Raw genomic sequence first — 18,457 nt, forward strand, 5'->3', positions numbered from 1 at the left:
GGTTTGAATCCTGCTTTGTGAGTAAGTATTTAAGAGCAGCATGGTCAGTGTACACAATCACCTTTGAACCCACTAAGTAGGATCTAAACTTGTCAATGGCATAGACCACTGCAAGTAATTCTTTTTCTGTGGTTGTGTAATTCTTCTGTGCATCATTTAGAACACGGCTAGCATAATAAATGACATGCAGAAGTTTGTTATGCCTCTGTCCCAACACTGCACCAATGGCATGATCACTGGCATCACACATTAATTCAAATGGTAATGCCCAATCTGGTGCAGAGATGACTGGTGCTGTGACCAGCTTAGCTTTTAGGGTCTCAAATGCCTGCAGACACTGTGTGTCAAACACAAATGGTGTGTCAGCAGCTAACAGGTTACTCAGAGGTTTAGCAATTTTCGAAAAATCCTTGATAAACCTTCTGTAGAATCCTGCATGCCCCAGAAAGCTTCTGATTGCCTTAACATTGGCAGGTGGTGGTAATTTTTCAATTACCTCTACCTTTTCCTTATCCACCTCTATTCCCCTGCTTGAAATTTTGTGCCCAAGGACAATTCCTTCAGTCACCATAAAGTGACATTTCTCCCAGTTTAAAACCAGGTTAGTCTCTTGGCATCTTTTCAGGACAAGTGATAGGTGGTTAAGACAGGAGCTAAATGAGTCTCCATATACTGAGAAGTCATCCATGAAGACTTCCAGAAATTTTTCTACCATATCTGAGAAGATAGAGAGCATGCACCTTTGGAAGGTTGCAGGTGCATTGCACAGACCAAAAGGCATTCTCCTATAGGCAAACACGCCTGAAGGGCAGGTAAATGCTGTTTTCTCTTGGTCCTGAGGGTCTACTGCAATTTGGTTGTAGCCTGAATAGCCATCCAAAAAGCAGTAATAATCATGGCCAGCTAGTCTTTCTAGTATTTGGTCTATGAATGGTAAAGGAAAATGATCCTTTCTGGTGGCTGTATTGAGCCTTCTGTAGTCAATACACATGCGCCACCCTGTGACTGTCCTTGTGGGAACCAGTTCATTTTTTTCATTATGAACCACTGTCATGCCTCCCTTTTTGGGAACAACTTGGACAGGGCTCACCCAGGGGCTATCAGAAATAGGATAAATGATCCCAGCCTCTAGTAATTTAGTGACCTCTTTCTGCACCACCTCCTTCATGGCTGGATTTAGCCTCCTCTGTGGTTGAACCACTGGTTTGGCATTATCCTCCAACAGGATCTTGTGCATGCATCTAGCTGGGCTAATGCCCTTAAGATCACTTATGGACCACCCAAGAGCTGTCTTGTGTGTCCTTAGCACTTGAATCAGTGCTTCCTCTTCCTGTGAATTTAAAGCAGAGCTTATAATCACTGGAAAAGTGTCACCCTCTCCCAGAAATGCATATTTCAAGGATGATGGTAATGGTTTGAGTTCAGGCTTGGGAGGCTTATCCTCCTCCTGAGGAATTTTCGAAAATTCCTTTACTTCCTCTAGTTCTTCTTGATCAGGTTGAGCATCTTTGAAGATGTCCTCAAGCTCTGATTCTAGGCTTTCAGCCATATTGATCTCTTCTACCAGAGAATCAATAATGTCAACGTCCATGCAGTCTTCTGGTGTGTCTGGATGCTGCATAGCTTTCACAGCATTCAACTTGAACTCATCCTCATTGACTCTCAGGGTTACTTCCCCTTTATGTACATCAATGAGAGTTCGTCCAGTTGCTAGGAAAGGTCTTCCTAGAATGAGAGTTGCACTTTTGTGCTCCTCCATTTCCAGCACCACAAAGTCAGTTGGAAAGGCAAATGGCCCAACCTTGACAATCATGTCCTCTATTATGCCTGATGGGTGTTTAATGGAACCATCAGCAAGTTGGAGGCATATCCTGGTTGGTTTGACTTCTCCAGTCAACCCAAGCTTTCTGATAGTGGATGCAGGTATTAGATTGATGCTTGCTCCAAGATCACATAGGGCTATCTTGGTGCAGGCGCCTTCTAATGTGCAGGGTATCATAAAGCTTCCAGGATCTTGAAGCTTTTCTGGTAAGCTTTTCAAAATGACTGCACTGCATTCTTCAGTGAGAAACACTTTTTTAGTTTCTCTCCAATTTTTCTTATGGCTTAAGATCTCTTTCATGAACTTAGCATAAGAGGGTATTTGCTCAAGTGCCTCTGCAAACGGAATCTTTATTTCAAGAGTCCTTAGATAGTCTGCAAAGCGGGCAAATTGCTTATCCTGTTCCGCTTTGCGGAGTTTCTGAGGATAAGGCATCTTGGCTTGATATTCTTCAACCTTAGATGCTGCAGGTTTATTCCTTACAGAAATGGTTGAAGAGGCCTTGTTAGGGGGATAATCATCAGAACTCTCAGGTGCCTGATTCTCCTTGGGCGTTTGAACGCCAGGAGTGGATGAAGTTTGGGCGTTAAACGCCAACTTCTCCCCCTTTTCTGGCGTTTGAACGCCAGAACTGGGCAGGGAATGGGCGTTTAACGCCAGCTTTCCTCCCTGTTCTGGCGTTTGAACGCCAGTATTGGGCAAGGAATGGGCGTTTAACGCCAACTTTCCTTCCCTTTCTGGCGTTTGAACGCCAATAATATTCCTCTCTGGGCTCTTACTGTCCTCAGAGGGATTTTGAACAGTGGCTTGGTCATCCTCTGTCAACTGTTCCTTAATTGACTTCTTACTCTTTTGAGCAGTGGCATTCAGTGTTTTCCCACTCCTCAGTTGAACTGCTTGACATTCTTCTGTTATTTGTTTAGATATTTGCTGTTTTGCTTGATTCAACTGCAGTTCTATGCTCTTGTTAGCAACCTTAGTATCATGGAGCATTTCTTTAAATTCTGCTAACTGTTCTGTCATCAGGAGCAATTGTTGATTAAGCTCATTCATCTGTTCTTGAGGATCAGGATCAGTGACTACTGCCATGACCTCTTCTTGTGGAACGAATTCCTTGCTAGAATATAAGTATTGGTTTCTAGCAACAATGTCTATAAGCTCTTGAGCTTCTTCAATTGTCTTTCTCATGTGTATAGATCCACCAGCTGAGTGGTCTAAAGACATCTGAGCTTTTTCTGTAAGCCCATAGTAGAAGATGTCCAACTGTACCCACTCTGAAAACATTTCAGAGGGGCATTTTCTGAGCATACCTCTATACCTCTCCCAGGCATCATAAAGGGATTCATTATCCTCTTGTTTAAAGCCTTGGATGTCCAGCCTTAGCTGTGTCATCCTTTTTGGAGGGTAAAAATGATTCAGGAATTTTTTTGATAACTGTTTCCATGTCTTTATGCTTGCTGTAGGTTGGTTATTCAACCACCTTTTTGCTTGATCTTTTACAGTAAATGGAAATAGTAACAGTCTGTAGACATCCTGATCTACCTCTTTATCATGTATTGTGTCAGCAATTTGTAAGAACTGTGCCAGAAACTCAGTAGGTTCTTCCTCTGGAAGACCGGAATACTGGCAATTTTGCTGCACTATGATAATGAGTTGAGGGTTTAGCTCAAAGCTGCTTGCTTTGATGGGAGGTACACAGATGCTACTCCCATATGCAGCTGTACTGGGGTTGGCATAGGACCCCAGAGTCCTTCTGGACTGGTTAATTCCACTTAAGTCCATAATGGACAAAAGGGAAATGATAATAATTGCAAAGAGATAAATTTTGTTTGTTTTTTTTTTTTGAAATAACCGAAAAATAAAAATAAAAACAAAAAGGAAATTTAAAATAAAAATTCGAAAATCAAAAGGAAAATAAAATAAGATTTCGAAAATTAGAAAGAAAATAAGATCAAAGCAAATTGAGAACTGAATCAATTAGTTAATTAAAAAGATTTTGAAAACAGCAATTAAGAAGATATGATTGAAAAGTTTTTATGAAAAAGATTTGATTTTTTTAAAAAGAGGAAAGAGAAAAACACAAAATGACACCAAACTTAAAATTTTAGAAAATCAAACACTATTTTTTTTTCGAAAATTTTAAAGGAAAAACACAAAGAGGACACCAAACTTAGAACTTTTATGGATCAAAAAGGGACTAAGAACATGCAAAAATCGAAAATCAAAAAGAAAAACAAAAGCATGCAATTGACACCAAACTTAAAATATGAAACTAGACTCAACTAAAAGACTCTAAACCAACAAAAATAAAACAGTCCTAATCTAAGCAACAAGACAAGCCGTCAGTTGTCCAAACTCGAACAATCCCCGGCAACGGCGCCAAAAACTTGGTGCACGAAATTGCAATAACACTTTTGCAATCCCGCACAACTAACCAGCAAGTGCACTGGGTCGTCCAAGTAATACCTTGCGTGAGCAAGGGTCGATCCCACGGAGATTGTCGGCTTGAAGCAAGCTATGGTTATCTTGTAAATCTTAGTCAGGATAGCAGAAATTATCAGGATTGTTTGTGAAAAGCAAAAGAACATGAAATGGTTACTTGTTTTGCAGTAATGGAGAATAGGTTGAGGTTTGGAGATGCTCCATCTTCTGAATCTCTGCTTTCCTACTGTCTTCTTCTTCAGTCACGCAAGTCTCCTTCCATGGCAAGCTGTGTGTAGGGTTTCACCATTGTCAGTGGCTACCTCCCATCCTCTCATTGGAACGATTCCTAATGCCCTGTCACGGCACGGCATTCCATCTGTCGGTTCTCAATCAGACCGGAGTAGAATCCAGTGATTCTTTTGGCGTCTGTCACTAACGCCCCGCCTTCAGGAGATTGAAGCACGTCACAGTCATTCAGTCATTGAATCCTACTCAGAATACCACAGACAAGGTTTAGACCTTCCGGATTCTCTTGAATGCCGCCATCAGTCTAGCTTATACCACGAAGATTCCGATAAAAGAATCCAAGAGATAACTACTTAATCTAAGGTAGAACGGAGGTGGTTGTCAGTCACACGTTCATGGTTGAGAATGATGATGATTGTCACGGATCATCACATTCATCCGGATTAAGAACAAGTATTATCTTAGAATGGAAGCAAGCATGATTGAATGAGAAACAGTAGTAATTGCATTAATCCATCATGACACAGCAGAGCTCCTCACCCCCAACCATGGGGTTTAGAGACTCATACTGTAGAAGAAAACGTGTACAATGTCATAAGGTCGCATTCGGTACTGATTACAAAGTCAAAAGGTCCTATAAGTAGTAAACTAGTATCCTAAGGTTTACAGAAATGAGTAAATGACAGAAAAATCCACTTCCGGGCCCACTTGGTGTGTGCTTGGGCTGAGCATTGAAGCTTTTATGTGTAGAGACGTTTTCTGGAGTTAAACGCCAGTTCTCATGCCAGTTTGGGCGTTTAACTCCAAGTTTTATGCCAGTTCCGGCGTTTAACGCTGGAATTTCTGAGGCCGGTTTGCTACGCAGATTTGGGCCATCAAATCTTAGGCAAAGTATGGACTATTATATATTGCTGGAAAGCCCTAGATGTCTACTTTCCAACGCCGTTGAGAGCGCGCCAATTGGGCTTCTGTAGCTCCAGAAAATCCGCTTCGAGTGCAGGGAGGTCAGAATCCAACAGCATCTGCAGTCCTTTTCAGTCTCTGGATCAGATTTTTGCTCAGAACCTTCAATTTCAGTCAGAAAATACCTGAAATCACAGAAAAACACACAAACTCATAGTAAAGTCCAGAAAAGTGAATTTTAATTAAAAACTAATAAAAGTATAATAAAAACTCAACTAAAACTACCAAAAACATACTAAAAACAATGCCAAAAAGCATATAAATTATCCGCTCATCAGTAAGGTTCTGTGAAAACTTAGGCTAGATGACCATAGGATAGGCTGAAATGAATGTGTATATAATTATTGCTTAGCATCTTGTTAATTAGTTGATTTGGTTGGATGTTTGTGTGAATTGAATAGCTTGTTGATTATAGATTTGAGAATATAAGTTTATAGTTGATAATGCTTGATGAATTAGTGGTGATTTGGTGAATTTGTTGATGATTTGAAATATGATTATGGTGGTGATTATCATGGTGATAAAGAGGGTTATGCAGTGTTGATATGGTAGGTTTGGAGGTATATAAAATGAAACTTTGAATTGAAAATGAGGTTCGGACTTGTTTGCAAACTTTGGTTTTGGACTGAATTTCGGCGGGCTATAACTCGGTTTTCGGAACCCTAAATTGATTTCAACTTGTTTTAAATGAAAATTCTGTTCGTGAAGTTTATGTCGTTCAAAGAATGGAGGAAAAATAATTTAAAATGATTGAGTTATGTCCGTCGGAAATTTTGGTATGAATTATGTAATGTTGTAGGTGAGATTTTCATAATTGTGCAGCTCTCTGGTTGATCCCTCTTTTTTTTGAAAAACGTACGTCTACGCGTATGCGTGGCATGGGATTTTGGCGATGCATACGCGTCTGATGCCATGTGCACGCGTAAGGGGTTAGTAAGCATGTCCACATGTATGCGTGATCCACGCGCACGCATGCCATGAGGTTTTCACACACGCGTACGCATGACAAAGGGACGCGCGCGCGAGCTGCACTTTTACACTCCCACGCGTACGCGTGAGCTACGCGTACGCATGGCCCCTATTTCAGCAAACATGATTTTTAGCATTTTTAAACTGTATTTCAAACTTCTAAACCTCTATTTTCATTCCTTTAGTCATTAATAATAGTATTAAACCTGATAATCAGATGAAGTTAGGGAATGAGGATAGCTTAGAGGTGAAGTAAAGCTGAAAAGTGATGAATAGATTATGAAATGTTACGGATGAATATATATGATATTTGGCTTGATAATCAAATGAATGATTATGTATGATACTTGGCTTGAATGATTAAATGATCTGAGATATGAGATTCCCTGGATAAATTACCGTGGCTCGCCACCACGTGTACCAGGTTGAAAACTCGATACTATGTTGATCCTACGACGTAAGGGTGACCTGACACTTATAAATTCCCGGGAATGTTAACCCCATTGAGCAATATTGATTATTGAGAAAAAGCTATGCATAGACTCTTGGGGATGCATGTCAGGTTGGTTAGATAACCGACAGATGAGCCTCATCAACCATAGGGCAGGCATGCATCATGTGCATACTACTTAAATTAGCTGTTTGTGCATTAACTGGGTGTGCCTAAGTGTACTTGCCATGCTAAGTGTATATTTGGTACCTGCAGTATTTGTAACCTTCTTGTGCTTGCTTTTATCTGTTTATTTGTCTGTGAAATGCTGACGGAGATGGAGGTGTGGAGGAATAGCAGTACGGGGCTTAGATTTTAAGGTTAAGTTAAGTTAGGCTTAGATATTCTTAGAAAACCACCTTTCATGGCTTCTGTTTAATACTTTAAGCTCTATAATATGAGTGTCGGTGTTCTAGGATTGTCTCTGGCATTCCCAAGACCTTATATCATATGTGTGTGGCACCTTTACCATACTGAGAACCTCTGGTTCTCATTCCATACTATGTTGTTGCTTTTCAGATGTAGGTCGAGAGGCGTCTCGTTAGGCGTCTGGACTCTTGAAGCGAAGTGGTTACTGGGTTATTTTGTTGTACAGTGAATGTGTGTGTGTGCGCGCCCTTAGTTTTCTCTCTACATAACTTGTTCTTTTGATCCTCTTAGAGGTTTATGGAGAGGTAGGATTTTGTTTATGTATATTTGGGTTTTGGATATGTGTATATATCTATGTGTGTGTGTGTAAATATTCTCTGGCCAGCCTTAACTTCGCGGGCTGAGTTAGGAGCTTATTATTTTGTATTTTTGGCACTCTATACCTATTTTTATTGTCTTATATCTAATAGTTATAGTTTTCTTAGCACGCAAGTTAACTCGTTCTTTAAACGTTGCACTTTTATTTCGCAATTTTTATTTCCTCTACTCTTCAAAGCTCCTAGAATATTATAATCTTTCTACTATTATATGTACACATTTTATTTTAGAGGTCATAATACCATATCACCTTTGTTTTACGACTTAAGCGTAATGCTCAATGTGATAAAGTGTTACATCTTTCGTGAAATAAAATTAAATAATAACATAATATTAATATTATATTATTATCCATTTTATTTAAAGATAAAAAAAAACTTATCATCGATGCTATGCGAATAAAATATAAAATTCGCATTAGACCCAAGAATTTCTCTTTATTGTTTTATACAACTAATATATCTGAAATAAAAATATTGTTAGCAAATAACTTAAATATTACTAAAAAGTAATTAACAGGCAAACATCGTTGTAGTTATTTATTTATGGGCGCGCACACACTAGCTAAGTAGCTAGACTGTAATAAGGTGGTTAAACCAAAGTGATTTAAGTTTTGTTATGCATTTAAATATTTTTGTCAATTAAATTTAATTAAGTAGTTTTAAATTTAACAAAAATTATTCACACACGTACATGCAAATCATACATTTTCTTTACGTAAAAAATAGTACTGAATTATTTAATCGTAACATTGAAATTTTTTAATTTTGATATACACTACCATGTGTTTTTTAATTTTTTTTTTTTCTTCGTGCAAAATTGATGTGTTTTTATTTATAACAAAATACGTTTTTTCTTTTAAAAATTTTAATGTTTATTGTAGAAAAAGATAAACCAATAAAAAAAATAAAAAGTTACATAATTTTTTTATTTTATTCTTTTTTTTTTTGTTCTTTTGAGAAGGTAAAATAAAAAGAAGGATGAAGAAGAGAAGTTTAAGAAAAATATAAAATAAAAAATAGCATCAAAATTTTTTAACAGCGGCACAAAAATTTCTTAACTTTGATACGGAATCTCTTAATTATAACACAAGAATTTCTTAATCGAAATTTTTGAAGACTTGATACAGTAGATTTTTTACAAAAACTTATTTGACTGCTTATTCTTATTCTTCTTCTTTCTTCTTTTTCTTTGTTTTTATTTTTTTGTTTTTTTTCCTCTTCCTATTTTTATTCTTGTTTGAGAAAGGGATAAATAAAAAAAATAAAATAAAAAAATAAAGAGACAAATAAAAAAAATAAAATAAAAAAAAAAGAAGAAAAGAAGAAAATAGAAAGATAAATAGATATAGAAGAAGAAGATGACGCATGGCATATACGTAAAGGGGCTACTTCGATAAAGACGTCTAAAACGTCTTTTTTTAAAGATGTTTTTTAATAATTAAAATTTAACATATATAATCAATTAAATCGTCTTATTTTTGTCAAAATTAGGCCAGATAAATTAATTTAACCAAAAAATGGTGAATCGAATTTTAAATCGGTCTAAATTAATATTATTTTTTATAAAAAATAACTATAATATCACTATTATAAAAAATGACTAAAATACTCTTATTATATTAATTTTAAGAATTTTAAATTCTAGCATTTTTCTTCTTTGTAGTCACCTGGTTAGGATTTAAAATTTTTAAAATTATATATATATATATATATATATATATATATATATATAATAGGGGTATTTTAGTTATTTTTTATAATAGAAATATTGTAGTTATTTTTTTATAAAAAATATTAATTTATATCGATTCAAAATTAAATTTATTAATTTTTGGCTAAACTAATTTATCTAGTCTAATTTTAATTAAAAAAACACAGTTTAATTAATTATATATATTAAATTTTAATTTTTAAAAAATATCTTTAAAAAAAGACGTTTTTCACGTCTTTATTTAAGTAGCTCACATTCACATTCGTAAAATTCAGTTATTTGAGTTTTCGTTTATGCCGAAATAAAATTGGTGTGTAGATCTAAGATGTGTAAATACAATTTGATTTAACTTAAAAATAAAAATTTGAATGCCTAACTTTTTTGAGTAATTTAAAGTTTAAACCTTTTTTATCTTTTTGAACCTTTAAGGCAACCAAAGCAATGTAGGAATTTTTCTGTTTCGTCTTATACCACGTAGAAAAAAAGAACCAAAGAACCAATTATTTAGCCTCCAAGTGTAATGAAAACTATATTCAGTCTTTATCATTGGTCTCGGTAAAAATTTTACTACGAACAAACTGATTACGAACATAGTTTTTTGGATCCCAAATCTTGAACTAAAATTCTGAGTTCACTTTCAGAAACTATAGAAATTTTCTCCCTAGTTTTCCAAACTAGAACTAAAGAATTCTTTCTCCCAAAACTATAGAATTCTTTACCCATAGTTTCATTTGTAATCATGAACTTTTTTTTTAAAGAGATTAAGATTCTTAAATTTCACATATCTCTTTATTTTTTCTTTTAAAAGTTCGAAAGGAACTGAAATAGATCTTCTCAATTTTTTTTTTAACAATTAAGGGGATTAAAGTGTGATCTCTCACAATTAATTTTATAAGTGGGACCAAAAATAAAAATCACACTTTACACTCTTAATAAATCGTTAAAAAACAAAAGACTAATACTCTTAATAAGACTTTTCACCAACTTTAGGGGGAGGCTTTAGGACAACTTTAGAAGTCATGCAAAGTCTTGTTTTCATTTGTTGTTATTCGATTGCCTTCTCTTTACGACTTTACCAAGAAACAAATTTAAATTTCACAATCGGAACTTGAAAAATGAACTAAATTATCAATAAATTGAAACTCATGTTGAGGGACATACCTGAGAAGAAAGAAATCTAACGCAGTAAGAGAGAACATGCACCTTGGCATTCAAATTTAATTTCATTCTTAACCATTCTCTTAAAAAGTTTAGGGCACCCAATAATTCCACAACAATTGCTAATGTTGATATGGATGTCCCAATATCGAAATTTAAGATAATAAATAGAGCACAATAGAGTAGAACCAGAACATTAAGTGGCCCTGAACACTTATTTGGAATCAATAGTTATGAAATGAAAATTGAGTTTCAGCAATAAAGTATGAACTACAAACAAAATGAAGTAAACTTGACATCTGTGCACAAATTTGTGATATAGAGAATAGCCTATGATGTTTAAAGAAGATGAATAATGTTTATTCCTTAAACTATACTTTAATATAAATCCCTTCCAATTACAACAGTGGTGCTTAAATAAAGCTGGTCAAATTCAAAATCTCCCTGCCCCTTCTGCTATAAAAGATTACCAACTTTTCCTCACTAGCTACAACCAAGTTCAGTGTGTAAAATGTATCTTATCTTCCTTCCTCATTTTCTTCCATGCTTCCAATATTTCATATGCTGAGGGCTTGCCAGGTACTCCCTCACCATCATCATCATCTTTATAGTTTCCATCTTCCCCGAGCACCTCATTTGAATTATCGGAAGACTTTTCAGGTGCAAGATTATCGGCAAATTCCAGCCTATTAGCACCATAATTTATTCTATCTTCCATCTTAAATTTTTGAGGCCTGAAAAAGTCATTATTTTCTCCTATATCATCTTGATCATAATTGAAGATAAATGCCTCTGATTCACTGGAGTCATTTTCGAGCTCAGCACTTTCCATCATCATTCTCCCTGAAATATTTGGCTCATCTTCTCTTTCATCTGAATTAATTTCGTCATTCTGAAAATTTCCCGTACTTTCAATCCCAGAAGGGATGACTCTAGAGATTGTTTTCGACGCACCTAATCCGCAGAGAACATGCAACGATCTTGATAAATTTGAGACTGTTGCTTCTGACACGACATCACAGTTACCAAGAGAATCCAATAGCCGCTGTAGATTTTCATGGCTAATCCGGTCTTTATTTTCCTTAAACATGTCTGTCCACTGCTTTTCAGTCACTCGGAATGGTGCATATGCCATGGTGTTAACTAAGATAACAGCTCGCTCATAATTGTGTTGAGATATAGCTTGAATCACCAATTCAAAAAAGAACATACGGTGAGGAATTTCACCAGCTTCCAGAATCATGTCGAATTCATGCTCGAGTAAATGACACTGCAATGAAACCAAAATGTTAAAAGTTAACAGCACAACAATAAGTACCTTTTTTGGTTCCATTTCTGACTGAATCACTGATATATGGCACCAGTAATATGAAAAAAAATGCAGAGAATCTAAATATTCATGATAATAGTGCCACAAAGAAGTTAAAAGATTTGCGTTTGAGCTGAATTTGGCAGGAACATATAAAAGTATGGCAGAAATATAAAACAAACAAGTACAAAATAAACAAGTTAGTTTGTACCTTGCCAGCTCTTGATGCTTTTACAAGTACTGTCGCAGATTTATTTTGATCCAATTTACAACCAAAAAGAATCATCTCTTTGTATACATGCTCGAAGTATTCCCACTGATGAGCACTGGCAGATGCTTCCAACATAGCACTATATGTGTACATGTCCGGGATAATCGAGCTACCATCACCAACAACTTCTTGAGGGGCAAAGGTATCTAATCTAAGGGCCCTAACTTCCTCAAATAACTCTTTAGCTTTCAAAAACATATCATTCTGGCCATAAACTTTGAGCATCGTATTTACAGCCCCTATGTTAGGAGTACAAACGTCTTTCATGTGTTCAAAAATATGTATGCAATCGTTAAGATGCCCACCATCCATAGAAGACATTATCATGCCGGTGAAGGTAACTTCCAACGGCCGAGCATGAGAAAGTCTTCTAATATTCTCGACCTGCAGCCATATTTCAACAAGTTGTATTCTTATACTGGTTTACAAGTAGCTTCAAGTATGTCTAACCATACCGATGCAGAAGTAAAGTTACCTCTACAATAGCATCTTGCCACCTTCCATAATTGCAGAGGCAACACGCGAGTTCATAATAGACGCTGGCAGCTCCCATAACTCCTCTACTTTCCATTTCCCTGACAGTTTCAATAGCTTCTTCAACTTTACCTTCCTTCCACAAACATCTTACCAATACTAAGAAAGTTAAAATAAAATATGTCAGGGCAACCAGCTGTCAAATATTGGTAGTAAACGATCAGAAGGAAACAAAAATCTACCTTTATAAGTTAAAGCTTTTGGAACTTCCCCACTTCTTGTCATCTTTCCGAACAGCTCATGGACAAGGTCATAATTGCCTGATTCCAGCATTACCTTATCACATGGATTGCTTGTAAGACTTGAATGCAAACATGCTTTAGGGTAACAATATCTAAAGGTAAATAACCGTAGGACTATCAACCAGTTTTTCCATTTTATCATGAAAACTCGGAAAAAGAATATAACTCGGAATTAGCTACTTAATTTGTGAATGAACTGATAACTAGAGCCATCATACAAACATGGGTACCTTCGTCTCTACATAGTTTAACCACATCACCTAAATGATAACCTTAAAGAAACATGTTTCCAAAAGACACCAAGTAGTATACATAAAAAGCTTCCTATCTTCCATTTTTCATTTTTCAACTTCCTAGGGAAACTGAGTTAACATATGAGCTCAGTTGTTAATGATCTAACATGCAGAAGATGCTAGCATGTGAATATCCACAAAGAAATTGTTAGTTACCGATCCTGATACAAAGCTATTACGCCATGCAAGCCATCCAGTTGGGTTTGGAGAAGGTAGTGCAAAAACTACCGAAGCCTTGTGAATGGAGCTGTTTCCAATATTTGATCCCATTACCTCCAAGACACAAGTGTACAATACTATTTCACCATGGTTTTCTCTCTTATGGAGCCATTACACCTTACAGGAAAACTAAAAATAGAAAGGAGAAGTAAAATATGTAAAGGTTGTTCGAGAGACCTCGAATGCCCCACCCGAAAACTTAGTAGTTGACCACCTCTACAATTCCCCATCTTTACTTATTCCACTCAGTTCCAGTTTTTCCCTACTTTCCCACCTCCTTGCCACCCAGGCAAGATAGTTATATCTCAAGTCTCTCTTTTTCCCCTAACTCATATTTCTCGCATGGTTGTGTAAGATGTACAATATAGCACAATAACTACCAAATTAGAATATCAGTTTTCAATTCAATATGCATGTACAACAATAAACAAAAACATAGTGATGTTATATTGCATCTCCCTATTCCCGGGTTACAGTAGACAAAATAGAAAAATTAGATCGGCAATGTTGATATCCTGTACTTACCTCCATTGCAAGTCCATAAGTTGCTCCATTAGGTTTCAGACCACTTCTCTTCAGTTGCTTGAAAACCCAGGACACAGCTTTCCACTGTTTCGTTGGAACACAAGCATTAAGTACCTATTGAAAGGAAGAAACTCAACAGTTTAATAAATCGGCAAACTAGCATTTAGTACAATGTTTTATGAAAGATATTTAATTACTTTCTTACAGCATTATAAATAACCAAATCAGGTTCAAGAGTTGGATCCCAGTCCTTGTGACGCATAAATTTAAATATTTTGGGTTTCTGCCTCATGCATTCAACAATAGTCAGCAATTCTTTAAGAAGACCAGCTTGACCAAGTGTAACAGCAACACTGTGATATGCAGCCATATCAGGATATGCATGGATATTTCTCTGAATAAATTGAAAGCAAAATTAATCCAAGTGTAAAAAAATATATGTTAGAAAAGAAACCCTCCAGGTGAAAAACAACAAGGCACTTGACTCTTACACGCATCAAATTAAAAATCTGAAGAGCTTCCTTTGGTCTTCTTGCCTTCCCAAGAACAGAAAGAAGTTTTGTGTAAACAAACCTACAAAATTATCAATAGTTTCTTCACAATAGAAAACATACAATGCCAAGCACTAAGCATATAGATACACAACTAACACATGGGTCAAAATTACAAAATAACTGTGCACACTTGTGATTTAATAGAACAGGATAAATACATTTTCTATGAGTCCTTGCTTTATCAAGATTATTTATAGACAAATGCCATTATGCCAACAAACACATTCAAGTCCCAAGGCACTATGCCACTATGTTACACTTGCACCATCCAATAGGGTGGCCCAAAGTGCAAGGCTTCAAGCTGGTCGCGCCAAGGAAGGATAAATGAGCACAATTTCAAAGCCACAAATGAAATTACGCAGAATTTCTCTAATGGTCTTAGAGAATCTCGCCAAGCAAGACAAATTCCACATGTAAGAGATATAAAAGTGATGCTTTATACTAACAAATCACCTGCTTTGATATTTCCTATGATCTTTATAATTATACACCCATTGGACAGCAGAAAGTGCTTGCTTCCAACAACCTTTGACACCAAGCAACTCAACAATCCTCATCAACTGACCCTCGGTAAATGGTAATCCTGAAAGCTTCATTAATCTTGAAAACTTCCAATCCTTCACAGTAATCTCCCTATCACATAACCTACAAAAAGAAATAACTTTGAAAAACAAAATCAAAACTTCACACACAATCCAAAGAATAGAGAAATTAACTAGAAATATGAGAATCAAACACAAACCTATCAACAAGAAACCTTATGACATCAGCCTCACTACGATTTCTTGTCTTCTTTCCTTTATGCCAGCCTTCATTATCCGCATTGAACCAAAGCTCGTTCATTTCGATATCATCATCGAAAACCCACTTCAGTTCATCCACCTTTCTTGCCTCAAACATGTCCTTCAGCTCCTTCAACCTCTCCCTCTTCAGCTTCCCTCCTTCACATTCCTCGTTTGCCCTCACTCGCTCCCAAAACTCAACCTTTTTTATAATGATAACAAGGTGAAGAAATAACTAACTGCACTAATAATTAACTAACTATCAAAACTTACTACAAGAAATTAGTTAAAGTTACCTTTTGAGTCCCCTCCCAAGGCTTCCCCACCATCAAGAACCTGTGATCATTTTCACTTTCCTTGGGTTTTAGAGCTTCAACCACTTTGTTGAACTCCTTGTACTCATGCTTAACAACTTTGAATTGCTGTTCCTCCAACATGGCTTGCTTCTGTGACTCAGTGAGTGGAGGGGGCTCGTTGGATTTCTGGGCCTGGCGGTTGAGCTTCCGGTTGTGTTTCTGAATCTGTTTCTTGCGGAGGTTGTGGACAATTTTGGGTGTGGGGTCGACACCCTTTCGGATGAGGGTGCGCTTGATGGCTTCCTTGTCAGGTTCAAATTGAGCGTGAGAAGGGAAGATGGTGGTGTATCTCTGAAGTGCTTCCATGGTGTATCTCTAGCAAGGAGGTGAGCAAGGCGAGAATCTGAGAGATGAGAGCCCAGAAAGAAGAAGAACCGATGAAGGATTGCAGCCATAGTTATCAGAACCAAACTGCTAATTGACCCGGTTTCAACAGTGGATCACTAATTCACCCAGTTGACCCGGTCATAATTAAATAAAAATGTAAAATTATAAAAATAGAATTAAAATCAAAGGTTAAAACTTAAATACATATCTTCACAAACATATTAATAACGATCAAGTATCAATTTTTAGACATAACTAATGATGCAAAAAGAGATAATAAACTAGTCACTAGTACAAAATACTTTCTTAATTTAAATGAACAAGGGAGAGAGCAACAAATAACACAATCAGTAAATCAAACTCAAAAGGTGATCTCAAAGTTGGCATCTATATTTTCATAGGACAAATTTGAAGCTTGAGCAACATTTCCTTCATTTTGATTTGCATCTATATCTACATTTGTGTATTTTTCACAAATCAATACCAAGAATAATTCATAGTAGCAACTGAGTTGTGATGAAGACATTTTTAAAATTCTAGCATAAAAAAAAAAGAGCATGGGAACAACAATTTTATTCTGAGTTGCAGAGAGCATGAAACTCAGTTTTCACAACAAATTCAACTATGATAATTTTCAGCAACAAAAGATTTAGCTCAAAAGATGATTTAAAGATTTACAGCAACAAAAAATTTAGCTAAGTGACTATTTCAGCAAGACAACAACAGATTCAAGCTTCAGTGATAATCAGTAACAAATTCAACTCAGTGATGATTTTAAGCTACAAAAAAATTAGTTCAGTGATATTTTCAGCAACAAATTCAACTCTTAGCAACAAAATAAAGGTGCAGTGATGAGTTGCATCAACAAAAAATTTAGCTAGGTAATTTTTTCAACAAGACAGTAACAAATTCAAGGAACAAAAAAATTAGCTCCGTGATATTTTCAGCCACAAATTAAACTTTCAGCAACAAAATCAAGGTTTACATCAACAAAAAATTTAGCTGGGTGATTTTTTCAACAACACAGCATCATATTCAAGGTTCAGTGATGATAATCAGTAAACAATTCAACTCAGTGATATTTTCAGCAACAAATTCAACTTTCAGCAACAAAATCAAGGTGCAGAGATGAATTACAGCAATAAAATTGAGCAAGAAAGAACAGGGAATTTGATAGAACTCACCAAATCGGAGACCAGCTGCGGACGGCGAGGCTCGAAGCAAGAAGAAGACGACGACCACTAGCCCCGGGACGTGCTGCTTCTGCCGCCGGCGACAACAATAGTAGAGAAGGCGCGGGACTGAGTGCGAGACAGTGACGAGGCAAAGAGCGACAACGACGACCAGCCCTGGCACCTGATGCTTCTGCCGCCGGCGACGACAAGCGCAGGGAAGGCGCGCGCTGACTGCAAGACGGTGACGAGACAGAGAGCGACGACGAGCTTGAGTGAGAGACCGGAGACGAGAGAGCTTGAGTGCGAGGGCGACGGTGAGAGAGATAAGAGAGCTTCAGCTTAGTGAGAGAGTGACGAGACTCAGACACTGAGGCGTGCCCTGGTGGGTGCGAGAGGAAGAGGAAGGAGACGTTCACTGAGCAGATTTGGATTTTGGCTTTCCTTTACTAGAAAACGACGTCGTTTTTTTCTAAAAACAAATTAAGCATAACCCGATCTGGCCGGTCCGGGTTATGAAAACCAACCCCAGTTTTGCTTAAACACGAACGGCCCAAGTCGATTTTTTGTGGGTCTGATGCTTAAGCAGTTCAAAAGATGGCACGACTCGGCCGAATAACTAAGTTTTCAGTTGAACTGACCAAGTCAAGTCGAATCTAATAACTAAAATTGCAGCGGATGCTCTAATTCCCCTAATCCACATTTTCAATTTCTAGTTCAACTACATCGAACCGGTTATATATAGTTATTAGTTATATATTTGGTATTAGTCTGGTTCAATGATTTAATCTGATCAGACCGAACCATAAACATTTCTATTTTATAGAGTATTTCAGGGGCGGACAACTCAGCAAGGGGGCGACGGCCCTAATTTTAATTTTTTATCTATAAATTATATGTAAATTTCAATTTAGTCTCTTTTAAAATTTTATTTTAATATTATTTTATTATATAAATATTTTTAGCCTCCTTCAAATATTTCATCTAGTTCCGCCCCTCGAGTATTTATCTATTGAATAAAACTCTACATCCAAACAAAATATTTAATTAAGTCTAACCAAATTGTTATAACAATTTTTTAAATCACGCGTTCCTTCTCCACCTCCTTCTCCTCCTCCTCGTCTTTTTTCTTCTTCTTCTTCCAAATTCGCGCAAATTCTTTTTCTTCCCTTCTTCTTTTTCTTCTTCTTTGTTTTTGTCATCACCAATAATATCAACATTTTGTGAACATCTTTATTAATTCTTATTTTCTCTGCTGTCATCATTAAATAATTTCGGTTCATTTGTGTGTTAATTGAAGTTCACTTTATGCTGCTGATAAGTATTGGCCAAATTTTTTAT

General features: G+C 36.4%; 1 protein-coding gene across 1 annotated transcript; it reads right to left on the bottom strand.

Annotated features, from left to right (window-relative positions):
* Window positions 1-10,800: 10,800 nt before the first annotated feature.
* On the bottom strand, window positions 10,801-17,534 carry LOC130974358 (pentatricopeptide repeat-containing protein At5g67570, chloroplastic). Its single transcript, XM_057899209.1, is given in 12 exon segments — window positions 10,801-11,048; window positions 11,050-11,802; window positions 12,053-12,496; window positions 12,588-12,745; window positions 12,829-12,922; window positions 13,926-14,039; window positions 14,131-14,319; window positions 14,417-14,498; window positions 14,933-15,124; window positions 15,222-15,463; window positions 15,558-16,060; window positions 17,129-17,534. Coding segments are annotated over 11 exon segments (2,667 nt in total). The 5' UTR covers window positions 15,924-16,060; window positions 17,129-17,534; the 3' UTR covers window positions 10,801-11,015.
* Window positions 17,535-18,457: the final 923 nt, after the last annotated feature.

This window comes from Arachis stenosperma, chromosome 4 (assembly GCF_014773155.1).
Source record: "Arachis stenosperma cultivar V10309 chromosome 4, arast.V10309.gnm1.PFL2, whole genome shotgun sequence".
Lineage (NCBI taxonomy): Eukaryota > Viridiplantae > Streptophyta > Magnoliopsida > Fabales > Fabaceae > Arachis > Arachis stenosperma.